General features: G+C 36.9%; 1 protein-coding gene across 1 annotated transcript in view; it reads left to right on the forward strand.

Annotated features, from left to right (window-relative positions):
* The window catches only part of LOC114891072 (T-cell receptor-associated transmembrane adapter 1), a 36,343-nt gene extending 22,269 nt beyond the window's left edge, over positions 1-14,074 (forward strand). Inside the window, exons 4-6 of the mRNA XM_029215110.1 lie at positions 3,980-4,041; positions 6,140-6,225; positions 12,062-14,074. Of these exons, the coding sequence (XP_029070943.1) occupies positions 3,980-4,041; positions 6,140-6,225; positions 12,062-12,316 (403 nt within the window). The 3' untranslated portion in view covers positions 12,317-14,074. The remainder of the gene's footprint in view (positions 1-3,979; positions 4,042-6,139; positions 6,226-12,061) is intronic.
* Positions 14,075-14,362: the final 288 nt, after the last annotated feature.

Consider the following 14,362-nt stretch of genomic DNA (forward strand, 5'->3'; position numbering starts at 1 on the left):
GGTCTAAGAAAATTCCCACCCATTTGAATTATATTTACCCCTTAATTTAGGAAAGCAGTTCAGATTTACACTAAGCTTATTATAGCTCCTCAGTGTTCAGAATCTCTCTCAAGGACTTAGGACAAATCCCCACCTGTTCCCAGGGTTGAGTATACTGATGACAACAGAACTCCTGGGTAGCCTTCCCTGGTGCCTCAGACTTCCAGGTAGATATGCAGATGAGACCCTCACTGTGACCACTGCCACACTTGGAACCAAAGTATCTCCATGTTTTTAAGCCTTCTGTTTATTTGTTTTAATGTACAAGTAACCATAATCCAAGCTCCAACCCTGTGCGAATGCAAGAAGTCCAGTCCCTAACCTAAGTATTTTGGGGAATCCTCCAGAATGTGCTTATAGGTTCCAAAAACCTTATTCTTGGTTGCCTCTTGGGCACCCCTAGCTCTGTGTCACTGCTCTAGTTTTCTTTCCCCATCTTGTTTAGAATTCTTCATGCTGGCAGATCTTTCCAGTCTTCTTTCCCCCAAACTTTGACAAAGACTCTTCTTTTCAAGGGCTCCAAAGCACTGGCAATATAAGCTCCTGTGTTTGACTGACTTTACAAAAAAGTAGACATCATTAGAAGGACATATGAACACTGATCAAGAGAATAAAAATTTAATGTTAGATATCATTGCCTGAGAGTCCATTAACTTCCCCCCTCATAGGAAATACTACTGGTTCTTAGCTAACCCTAGCCATACTAACCCTAGTTATACAAAAATTGCTGGGGTTTACACTTTTCTCCTGGACCAAGGGTCTATCTTTGATATCCACTCACCCCAAATTCAAGAAACCTACACCCATGGCACAGTCCCTGCCAGAGAAAGTAAAAATTTAATGAGCATATACTCAGGAACACATTGTTGCAACAACTTTGCCTTTTCTCTCCTCCTTCATTATTGCTTTTTCTTTCCTTTTTGTCTCATTCCCAGCAGTATATAAACAGACAGTACTGTCTGACATCTTTTTAAAAAAAAAGAAAAGAAAAGTTCCCTTGATATTAGATTGCCTATAGTTACCTCTCCATTGCTCTGCACCCTTCATAGCAAAACTTGGAAGTGCCATCTACATTCTGTCCATATTTGCTGACTTCTCTTCCTCTTCTCTTCTTTCTTGAACCTACTCTATTCGATCTTCTGTCCTCAATAATCCACTGACTCAGCTTTTGTCAAGATCACCAATGAAATCTACATGGCAAATCTTAGTCTCATTATACGTGGTCCATCTGTAGCATTTGACACATTGACACTCTACTTCTTGAGACACTTGCTTCTCCAGACTCTGGGCCACCCCCTTTTTGGTTTTCCTCCTCAATTAGTAGCAGCTTCTTCTCCTTTGCTGGTTCCTGAACCTTCGACAAGAGAGTGCCCAGGGCTCAGTCTAGTGAGCCTCTTCTCTATCTACACTCATTCCATTAGTAATTTCATCCTCTCTCATGGCTTTCAGTAACGTTTAAACACTGGTGAAGCCGAAACATATATCTGCCTATTCAAAGAAATGTCTACTAAGCAAATCAGGTTAACACTTAGCAAAAACAACTTCTGATAGACCCTAAGCTTACTCTTTTTTATCAATCTTACAACTTCCCAGCCCCTTAAAATAGTTTTATTTAGTTTTACAGAAATCTTTCATTTTTATTTGGATATTGGAACCCTACATTTATGTCATAGAATTTGGGAGCTGAAAAGAACAATAGGGATTAAATAATTTAATATCCTTGTTCATAAATAAGGAAATTGAAATTCAGAGAATTTATGTCCAAAATCACCCATGCAGAAGTAATGATTTTTTAAAAATTGAATTTACTTATTTAATCTACTTAGATAATAAAGTATTTGAGGCATTTTCCTTAAAGCACTTCATAATAAAATAATAATAAAATATAAATACAAACTTTAAAAAGACTAGAGAAAATTTATATGAAAGTAGAAAATTTGAACCCTAGCAAAAGATGCAATTAATATTATTTTAAATCTTGGAATGTCAGTAAATGTGATTAGTTAGAAGATCATTTCAGACATGATGAGAACAGTGGAGAATCTGATCTGGCCCAAAACTCAGAGGTGCGCTAGTCTCTGGGCATATTTATTAATATACTTTAAATAGTAATCAGTCTTCAACATAAAACACTGCCAAACATTTGTGCTTGAAGTTTATTAGATATTTGCAGTAGGCTGGAGCTATTTGGCATTGCCAAGTAAAGACATACATTTTAATTTGTTGGTTAGGCAACTGCTTCTTTATAATAGTTTATTTGCAATGATTAATCATTTGAGACCTGCCTGTAGACACAAGGCACTGCATTATAAATCACGTCTTATTTTCATTCATAGAGAATGAAATGATGTTCATTTTTTGCACATGATTTATCATTTGCAGGTTGTATCTGCTATCTGTGTGGGCTAGGAAAAATGGATGGATTGTCTTATTAAAAATTCTTCACCTTTTGCTATTATATTCTCTGTATAGCCAGAGAAAAACCATGAGCAGGGACTATTCCATATCCCAATATTAAGCTGTAGTGAATTACCAATGGAAAGAAAGGTTATGGATGAGTTTCTTTGTTATCAGATAGACGAAATACATGCCAGCATCTGGATTTTCAAATCATTTCATACAGGTATCATTTGATCTGTTTTTTTTTTTTTTTAACGATACCTACATACTATTTACATATACTGTCTTCTTTCAGAAGCATGGGAGTAATATAGGTGTTCTGCCTTGAGATAAGAGTTCTTTTTCCTTTGATGCAATTCCCTCCAGCTCTCAGTGATATGTAATCTCAAAGTTAAAACATTTGCTGCTGTTTTATGAAATGCCACTCTCACTGCCTGAAATGTTCTTCTGTCCCCAACCTGCTATTGTGAAAGCTGGTCAACAGGGCCATTGTCACTGTTTGGTGACAATGGTAGGTTGTCTACTGTAATCCTATTAGGATTATTCAGATGAGGCTATAAGGAAAGTTAATCAAACATCAAGAGCAAATAGTATTCAGAGCTTTAGGACCAGACTTGCATTACAATCCTAGCACTGACAGTTACTATGTGTCTTTTGACAGTTTACCTCTCTAGCTTGCAAATTCCTTATGTGCACAATGGGGCTTTTTAAAAATGCATCTCATAGGGTTGTCCTGAGGGTTGAATGAGCACTGGCATAAAGAAAAGCTTTCACAATTGTTATTTACTGCTGATATTACACATAAGGTTAGGGAAAATACTTTATCTTAATCTCAGACTTATCTCTAAAGTGGAAAATAGTAATATTTCTGCAGAATTTCCCTTGGTTTTTGATGTAATGCATGTAAAACAGCACAGTATTTGGATGTAATAGGTGATCAATCATTTTATTGCATCTGCCAAGCTGAGTCTATGATATTTCTCTGGCCTCTTATTTTTTTATCATCACTGTCAATTAATATTTATTTAGTAAACAGAGTGTTAGGGGTATGTTCAGAGTGATATTCTTGGCAAATAAACAGGAAGTACAATGTATAGATTAGAGCACAGATAATCTAGGTTCTAATCCCAGCTCTGCCATTTACTAGTCTTGTGACCTTCAGCAAATTATATAACCAATCTGTGCCTCAGATTCCTTATCCCTAAAGTGGGAATGCTGTAGTGCCTATCTGGTCGAATTGTTGTGAGAATTAAATGAATGAATATATATAATGCACTTCAAGTAGTATCTGACACACAACAAGTGCTAAATAAGTATTTGCTATTTTTGTTCCCCCAAAGAGGGTCCAAAACACATCTTTTCAAATTCATACACACACATACACACTTGCATTTACTGACTTACTTGCCTATCTACCTTGGCTGGTCAAGGCTGAATAAGAGCATGCAATAATTTACCCAATATTGAATTTAGCTGAGAGATTAGTTTTGAACTATGTGTAAAGTAGATTCTAACAAGGCAAATTATTTCCTTATTATAGGGAAAATGAGTATGACCTTGAAGACACACCAATTTACGGTAACTTAGATAATGTGGTCCCAGGTAAGTTTTATTTTTCCAGAAATTAAATTTATTTATAAATCAATTACCTCACTTAATTCCACAAAGAATTTCAGGTAGCTTATTTTTTGTCACAGTCACGTTTAAATGTTCCAATGGTAACCATAAATTCAGTATTTTTGGCATATCATTTAGCATATATTTCCAAAGCTGCATATCATAAATCATATTGCAACATTCAGTGTAAATCAACATCCTGTTTTTCTATATTCTCTTTATTTTACTCTAGTAGTAATGAGAATACCGGAAGACTCTATTACCATGAATTTTGACACACACAGAATTCTATGAAATAAAGTTATTTCTAGAACAGTAAATGACCCAGGAAAACAGTGCTTTACACTCTGTGTATAAAAGCAAATCTACAGTGAATAATTTGGAACAAAGAACACATTCTCTGGTTTCTCTTGTTTTAACTGGTTCTTTTAAAGTAGAGAACCTAGGTTTACACTGATGACAAGCAGGGAAAGAGAAGCGCCAAACCATCACTGAGTGGGTTATACATTTTTTTGTTCTTTTGTAACAAGTACTCTTCAATTCCCAGCAACCCTTATTACTTGAAATATCCCAACCACCCCAAAAATAAAATGCCCCTAAATGCCTCAAAACAAACAGCTGTGATCTAATTCCAGAGCTCTGATGAGAGAAGCTGTTGAGAGTAACGCTAGCATTTAACACTATCCTTGCCCTGTAAGAAGTTCACTTAATTCATGATAGGAGACTTGGGGGTTAATTCCTTTTGATCTCTGAGTCTCAAACACAGAGATTTCCAGTAATGGGCTAAATTTATCTGAATCTCTATATATCAAAACAGTATGGAATCTCCTAACGTTACACACATGAGAATTTTATAGGAGTCAAGAATTTATTTAATTTTTGTCTTTCCCCCCATGGTAAAGTGTCCTCTAAGCTCTGCACTCTGAGGAATCAGAAACTATTTTTCAGGAATAGACTATTAAAAATAACTTTCCTTCCCATTTCCCCTTGCAGAATTTTGGTGCCCACCTGTAATATCTGAGGACTTAATTTCTTATGTATTCTGGTGGCTCAAAGCCCACCATATCTGCAGTCTCCATGTCTAATAAGCACAGGTGTCACTCCTACAGGTTCTGATTTAGTAGTTCCAAGATAGAGCTCAGGAACTTGCTATTTAACAAGCCTTCCAGGTGATTCTAATGCATGTTTTCCATGACCCATGCTTTGAGAAACATCACCCTATGGGCCAGTTCTCTGCATTGCTTTTCAGAAAGGGTTGAATGATTTTGAAGTACCTTGTATTATAGTAAACATATATTTTTATCTATGGGGTCAAACTGGTGCAATCCACATCTCTGCCAGGTTACTTGCCGTCCTACAAGTCATTAACTCTCCTTCTTCTCCCTTTTAAATAGGAGTATCTGGGGAAAGAAAGGTACGGATGATTCAGTAAGCATCCCCACAGGATGAAATAAGTGCAGGTCTGCTGGCTGGTGGACATGGTACAAAAACCCCCAAGTACTTAGTAAAAGCATTTAACACCCCAGACCCTCAAAACAGCCTGGCTGAACTGTCCTGTCACTGATTTATGGGACGATAAACATAATCTAAACCCTCTTTTTCAAAAATGGTATATAAAGTTAAGAAGGCCTCTTAGTAAAATGTCTTACTTAGGGAAAAAATTACCAAATCGTACTCATCAATATATGTGCTCTGTGCTTTATGCCATCTGCACCATTTGTAATCACGGTTAAAGAGAACACAGACAATCCTTTAACTCGTGGGATCTCAATAATATCTAAATGGTAGTTTAAGTTGAGATTGTCATGTCCTACAATGGTATAAAAAAATTAATATGATCTAGTCCTTATCCCAAGTGACCTTCTTTTGTCTAATTGTTAATGCTGTAGGGCAGCAGACTTCTCCACAGTCTGATCTGCAGAGCAGTTTGTGCTTCCTTACCTCTTTGTTTCTTCACAAAGAAGCCTAGTCAAATGATCCCTGAAGGTTTCACATTTATAGCTAAATGTTGTTTGGGTCATGTATTTTTATTCATGCCAGGATTTTTTATTTTTCCATTGTAAATCTCTTTTCCACTCCCAAGAACCAGTGGATGAAAACTACTATGAACAAATGAAAGCCCGGCCAGAGAGATCTGTGAACAAACTGCAAGACGCCCCACCTTCACAGGTAAGTCTTGTTTTCCATATCAAGGGCCAAGTTCAGCCTAGGTCATAGCACAGCTGCATGTTTCAAGAGCATAAAAGCAGCACATTCTGATAAACATCAGAAGCAGCCTGTTAGAAATTTTGCATTCTGAGTCGGTGTCAAATCTGGAGCCTGAGCTCTAATGAAAAGCTCAAAGGCAAATAAATAGTACTCAGAGCTACACTTAAAGAGTCAAAATTACGTACAACTACAAAGGCAGTAGATTTCAAGGGAAAAGTGGATTCTCTTCCTAAAGTATTAGTTAAGCTTTTCCTTTCAGAGGGAAAAAAAAGTACATGTATCGTAGAAATAAATATAAAAGGTGACACATGCAGAATTCTCAGAAGACCTAGATGTCGGGAATTTATGGCAGATGGGGAGAAAGAGACCTTTAGTGAAAAGATAAATTAACTAACTATAAAAGACCATACTTCTGTTTTATTTTTAAAAAATGAGTGTAAATTTAATACAAGTCCTATGGCTATGGTCTTATGACAGGAGATTTACACGTGGCTTGTGTGGAGATAGGCAGGACTAAAGCCTAAGTAGAAACAGAAAAACCCAGGAAGAAATGGGTAGTTTATCTTTTTACTAACACAATCAGTTCAGCATCCTCAGACATAGCACTGCCATTCATGATTCTTAGCAAACGTGAGGCTGAAATGTTATAAATCTCAGTTTTGATGGTTCTTTCTTCTCCTCGATCTCGTCCCTTTTATTATGTGCTCTTGTGCTATTCCCTAGAAACAGTCATAGGGCCAGCATTTCCTGTGCAGTTTTTACATGTCAGGCTTGTATTATGTGCTTTACAGGCATATCTTTTTAGATTCCTGTAAGGGAGACAGCACGGTTATTCCCATTTGACAGAGGCTTGCAAAAGATGAAAAAACTTAACCTAGAGACTCAGAAACTAAGTGGGGAGACAGAATCCAAACTTAGTCCTGCCTAATAGAAAACACTCTCCTCCCAAAGATGGGTCAGAACTTGGAAACTTCCCATTAAGGTAGAATTTCTCTTTTTCTTTGTATGAATCTCCTAAAAAATCAAATTCTTGAAATTTTTATTAAGAAACCAAGATGTGGTGAGGTTTAAGCAAAATGTAAGGTCGTCCTCTCATGGGCAAATCTGTCATGTGATGTTCAATTAATTGTAAATGTATTTTTTAGATAAAAGATATGAAAAACTGCATGTTATAATATGATCTGCAAAATTCATGGTAATATTCATGACAATAAAGAGAAAACCTGTCAAGAAGGTTAAAATGTAACTACACCACCTGAAATGCAGAGATTCACAGGACCTTAGTTATGAAAGAACTGAGAATTCTGAGTAGAAGTTGCTGTTTAAAACATGTAAATTAAACAGGCCAGCTTTATTTGTGCTGCGTCTGGTTTTTACTCAACTGGAAATTGTGCAAAGCCTTAAAATATCTTTCAAAGTCTGCTACTTTATAAATTATATATTTAAAGACACTTCTAAGGAGATTAGTCTTCATTCTATTTCACCCTTCTGACAAATTTAATTTTTTTTTTTTTTTCTTGCGGTATGCGGGCCTCTCACTGTTGTGGCCTCTCCCGTTGTGGAGCACAGGCTCTGGACGCGCAGGCTCAGAGGCCACGGCTCACGGGCCCAGCCGCTCCGCGGCATGTGGGATCTTCCCACCAGGGCACGAACCTGTGTCCCCTGCATTGGCAGGCGGACTCCCAACCGCTGCGCCACCAGGGAAGCCCAATTTCAAAAATTAGAAGTAATCTCTTTGGTTTTTTAAATTAATTTTTATTGGAGTATAGTTGATTTACAATGTTGTGTTAGTTTCAGGTGTTCAGCAAAGTAAATCAGTTATACATATACATATATCCACTCTTTTTCAGATTCTATTCCCAGATAGGTCATTACAGAGTATTGCGTAGAGTTCCCTGTGCTATACAGTAGGTTCTTATTAGTTACCTATTTTACATATAGTAGTGTGTATATGTCAATCCCAATCTCCCAGTTTATCCCACCCAGAAGTCATCTCTTCATACTTGATCAATTCCATTTTATTAGAATGACCATTATCATCAAAAACACTACCCAGGGCTTCCCTGGTGGCGCAGTGGTTGAGAGTCCGCCTGCCAATGCAGGCGACACAGGTTCGTGTCCCGGTCCGGGAAGATCCCACATGCCGCGGAGTGGCTGGGCCCGTGAGCCATGGCCACTGAGCCTGCGCGTCCGGAGCCTGTGCTCCACAACGGGAGAGGCCACAACAGTGAGAGGCCCGCGTACCGCAAAAAAAAAAAAAAAAGCAAACAAAAAAAACACTACCCAGTTAGCTACTATGATACATAGTTACTTTGGTCAATTACAAAAGCATAACGAACCTATAATATAATGCAATAAAGCCTGATGGATAAAGTGTTTGTTGGAAAAGGGAATAAGCTTCTTGTCCTTTGAAAATGATGTGTACAGTTCAGAAGTTGTAATTTCAGTATCTAAGTCTACTATTAACTAGGAAGAGATGATCAGGAAACCTAATGATAAAATGAGTTCATGAGAGTTCCCATGTCTTAAAAAAATCTGAAGCATGCAGGTGTGAACTTGTTTCTCTTCTCTTATCCTCCTGTTAAAACCTCTCACCTATCCCTCCTTTCCCTCCTATGTCAGAAGCAACCCCTCCTCTTTCCAAAGCCAATACTCCTACTTGTACTCTTGAGTATTTCTCCTATTTCCTTCAGGATCTTGCACATTCAATTATTTAATTTGTCTCCATTTCTTTCTTTAAATGAATTACTATTGACCTACTAATATACACAAATCCCTGCAATATTTAAAAACAAATAAAACAACAAAGCTCTACTTCAACCTGTTTTTCTCTCTAATTCCTAAACTGGTTTTTACTTTCTTCCATGGTTTCCATTTCTTTTCATAGATACAAATTCTTTTTTCCCTGTCTATATTTTCCATGCATCTATTCAAGTAGAACAACACTCTGGAAGTCACAAATGACTATTACACGTACACATTGTGGTCCTTTCTCAGGACTCTTGTTCTTTGAACTCTGCAGGACTTGATAAAGCGGACCAGTTGTTGACCAGACATACATTACTTGCTTTCAGTTATAAGTGCAAAAACCCAATTCAAACCACTTTAGCATAAAAGGGAAATCACTGGCTCATGTACCTGGGAGATGAAAGGGTGTCTTTTGTTTTTGAAATGACTGACTATGAGAGCTCTCTCCATTTCTTCACCCTGCTTCTCTGTTACTGACTTCATTCTCTTCTATTACCAACAGACTCTTCCATTGAGGCTGGGAAAGCCACTGGAGACTCAGATTTTCTTCCTCCCAAATCCAGAAAAAGATATCTTTTCTATTTCTGCATCTGTACCTCAATCCCAAAGATGCCATGTAATTGGCTCTACTGAAGTCACATGTCCACCCTTGGGCCAACTTCTGTTGGCAGGAGGATGGGTAGTGTAATTGGTTCCAGCCTGGGTTGCATGCTTAATCCTGTGCTAAGCTTGGAGTACAGTATTGTGATTGATAGGCTCTCCAGGACCAGATAGAAGAGGGAAATTTCCTAAAGGAAAATGGAGAATTTATCAAAGAAAGAGAATAGAACAAAGTGCTGGACAGTCAAAAAAGATATCCACCCCTTTGTATTACCGAGTGCCTTTTGGTTATTTTTCTAACTTCACTGACATCTTCTCTATCTATCTAGTCAAAGGCAAAGCAGGTCTGAAAAGCATGAGGTGTATTCAGGAAGCAGTGAAATGTCCAGTTTGCTTGAAATAGAGAGTTTATGTAGGCGAGTACTGGGAATCAAAATAGAAAGTGTGGAAGTATAAGCATAGAAAACCTTGAATGCCATGCTATAAAATTCAGATTCTAGGCTAAAATTTTTGAGGCAGAATGGTAAAATATTGAAGTTATGCCTTAGGAAGATAACTTGAAGACAGTATATGGGCTAACTGGCAGAGTGTGGAGACTCAAGCAAAGGTACAAGTTACCTATCTTCTACACAATTTTCCAGAAATGATTATTTTACAAATAAAAAGTCAGACAAACATACAAGAGAGGTTGTAAATAGAGCCATCCCCCTGCCTGGTAGAGAAGATTTAAGACATTTAACTTTTAGCATGAAAACAAGTGCCTACAGGGAGAAGCTTATCCATGCATAGGGGTTTTGTTAATCCAAATGTTGCTTCTTTACCCTAGACTCCACAAATTGATATACCTTTGGCTTACTCTGAATGGTAAATCCTTAATACAGAATATTTTGGTTTATTCAATAGCTGTCCTAAAGTTTAATTTAGCCTACAGCTCTGATAACCTTGAAAAACCAGGTTTGAATCGCGCAGGGCTGCTTAAACGCTGATTGTTTTCACCAGATGCATACTACAGTGCTACACGGTGAGGGGTTAGTTGAATTTGTGGATGCGGAACTACGGAAATGGAGGGGCTGACTGTAAAATTATATATGAATTTTTACCTGCTCAAGGGGTTGGCATCCCTAACCCCCATGTTGTTCAAGGGTCAACTGTATATTATCTCTATTTGCTAATAATGTTGTAAGATAGGTACTCTCATTTTATAGCAAGAGGCTCAAAATAGTTAAAACAAACAAACAAACAAATAAAAACTGCCCAAGGTCCCATGACCAGTATATTACAGAGCTGGAATTCAATCCTAAACTTTCAAACACCAAATTCAAGGTCTTGTCTTCAGGCCTATTGTTTTCCCCAAGTTTCTCTAGTCTCCTGCCCTTCTTATTCTAGTACTGACACAGCTCTAGGCCAGAGAGGACTACCAGGCTTTCTTGGATGCAAATGAGTATCTCCAAGACCAACCTAAAGGAGCTCAAACAGGATCTGGGGACATGTAGGCAAGAAGGAAGTAAAAAAAAGGAAAAAAAGGAAAAAATGGGAAAATGGGAAATGCAATTCTTGCCAAATGCCAGTCATATAAATGGACAGTTAACCTTATACTTTTTTTTTATAATGTAGCAAACACATATAGTTCTTTTTTTTTTTACCCGATTTTAATATTTATTTATTGCTGTGTCGGGTCTTTGTTGCTGTACGTGGGCTTTCTCCAGTTATGGCGAGTGGGGGCTACTCTTTGTTGCAGTGCACGGGCTTCTCATTGCGGTGGCTTCTCTTATTGCGGAGCATAGGCTCTAGGCATGCGGGCTTCAGTAGTTGTGGCACATGGGCTCAGTAGCTGTGGCATGCGGACTCTAGAGCACAGGCTCAGTAGTTGTGGCACACAGGCTTAGTTACTCTGCGGCATGTGGGATCTTTCTGGACCAGGGATCGAACCCGTGTCCCCTGCATTGGCAGGAGGATTCTTAACCACTGTGCCACCAGGGAAGTCCCTAACATTATACTTCTGAGTCTCAAAAATGTAGAAAAATTTGGGAGTTTTGCGGGTACCATCAAATGACCAAGTATTAAACATATGTAAAGCAGATTTTTGATTGGTTAAATTCCTTCCTGTCATGCTTTGTTCCCAGTTTAACAAATTAGTATTGTTACTTGATAGGCAAAACACAGGGCAGGCACTCCCTGAGGTGAAGGCAGGGGGAGAGACAGGTAAAAATCCATCTAAAAGGTTCATGTATATTTTGAGTATAAAAGGAAATAAAACTATACACACAAAAAGTTCACTTAAGCATTTTCCACCCCAAAGTCTTATCATCCTAATTGACAAATTTGGCAAATAAGGTAGCTGAAGCCCAGAAAACAAGCTGTGTGTTTTTTATAGGCCTTAGAAATACCCACAGGTTATCAAAGTTAAAGAATGGCTAACAATGAAGAATTAATATACCTTTCTTTCTAGGAAACTGAAGTAAAGATGTTCTATGCCTCACTAGATCACAGCTGTGAGGGGAAGCGCAGAAAGCACAAGAAACAGAAAACTTATTTGTCAGACAAGGATGAAGATGGGCAGGTACATGCAATGGATATCAACCTTTCTAAGACCACTTTGGTGGACAGTTTCCCACCAGAAAGCCAGGCAATAGAGGAAAACATTCATGATGATCCCATTAGGCTGTTTGGATTGATCCGTGCACAGAAAGAAACTGTAAACTAGCTGGACTATGGATCTAGCTCAGTGACCCAGCTCTTACTGGAAGTGGTTGTTAAAGAAATGAAGACCCCATATGACACAACATGATTTGTCAGGGTGATGAGCTGATCGTCTGTTGGTGCGATGGTGACTTACCTTTTATACAGAGCTTATGTTATACACAGCAAATGGAATACCATACAAATTAGTTATTTAAATTAGTTATTTGAATTCACTTAAAAAATACTGATGTAGTCAAATGTAAATGAAATCAAGTTTGCAAATTGATCCTGATAACAAAATCATAACTTCAAAACAATTATTAATACTCAGCGAAATAAACCAAAAAAAAAAAGGTTTTAAGCATAAATATGTTCTGGATCATGTTGAAAGAGAAATAAAAGTCAATGTTTTTTTTTTAAACAGTTCTCGTTTCTAATCAATGTGAAACATCCCATAATTGGAAGAAATTTCTGACTGAAAGGCATGGGAGACATTAAAACTTATTTCTAAGAGAAGAGGGATAATCTTCTTAAGAAATACTTTTCACAAATGGAAATATCTTTATTACTTCTAAAAATTATTATAAAATTAATGCATATTCCTTGTAACAATAAACAGTATCAAAAAGAATTTAGATATTCTACTAGCCAGAGATAATTACTGTGATCAACTTTCTATATATTCTAGATGTTTTTCTGGGCATGACCATATATATACCCACATATATGACCATTAGTTGTTTTTTTAACCAAAAAAGAAAAAAGGGGAATGATTATTTTATACATATTATTTAAACTTCTTTCACTTAACAATAATATATTATAGATTTATTTCCACTGTTATTTTTAACTGTAACTAACTACAGTTATAATTTTAATGCCTGCATAGCATTTCATTGATTATACCAAAACTCATTTAAATAATTTTGAAGTACATTTAGCTCATTTCCAATCTCTGTTTTTTTGCTTTTACAAATAACATTGTAATGAGAATGCATCTCAGCACATAGTTGGTACTTGTCTGACTTCTCCTTGAGGCTAAATGTCTAGGAAAAGAACTGCTGCTTTAAAAGGTATGCATTCTGTAAGTCTCTACAGAATATATTTCTGAAAGACCAAGAGTTCGGTCAAAGTGTGTGTCCTATTTAAACTCATAAGTGCTCTTAAATTGCCCTCCAAAAAAAAAATTAAAAAAAAAAAACTTTCTATCTCTCTCCATTTGGAGTAGGCGTTTAATTCGGTCTCAAATCATCACTGACCAAGAAAATTGTACATGACGGCTATCAGTCCTGCCCTCTGACCAGAGCTTAGTCACGCTTTCTTCAATTGTTTGTGGAACTCCTGAGGCAGTTTATGTACTAAGTTATACAATGATGAGGGAAACTGAGACTCTGCACCCGTTGAACTACAGGCTAGGAGAAAAGATGAGTAACAGGTTAACAAAGAAAAGTGTAGCTACTAGTAAGAAAAATACTATTAAGAAAACAGAAGAAAGAGATAATGGAGAGAGGGCATCTCTGAAGAAGAAATTTTAATTCTGAGAACTGAACAATGAGAAGAAGCCACCCAAGTAAAGAGAGAAAGGAAGAGCACATTTTGTGGAAGAATTCTATCCATATTTGGAAGTGCCTACTTCTGTCAATAATTATTTTCCATTATGAATCTGTAGAAAATTAAATGCTGATGACAAAGTAAAATATTTTAAGTTGTCCACAATGCCATAGGAAAGACAAAAATACTAATATTTAAGCGCAGAAGGAATCAGGTTTCTGATTCCAGAGAAGAGCCAAGAAAAACCCACAACAAATAAAGTTAATAATTACATACTGACTTTAAGTTTTTATGTTTAACTTAAAATAAAATCTTTGCTATCATATATGTTTATGTTGTTGCATTTCTATATATACCATGGTTCAGTAAAAATAAAGTTAGATTGTATTTTTGGCAGTTGTTTTTTCCTGTAATTATTCCACATCATTCACTTACATTATTTACCTGGCACCTGGAAATATTTGAATTTTTTGCCTCTGGTTTATATCATTTGAATTCCAAAATATTTTAAAGTTTT

Source organism: Monodon monoceros, unplaced genomic scaffold, assembly GCF_005190385.1.
Source record: "Monodon monoceros isolate NGI ecotype Baffin Bay Population unplaced genomic scaffold, NGI_Narwhal_1 Super_Scaffold_11, whole genome shotgun sequence".
Classification (NCBI taxonomy): Eukaryota; Metazoa; Chordata; class Mammalia; order Artiodactyla; family Monodontidae; genus Monodon; species Monodon monoceros.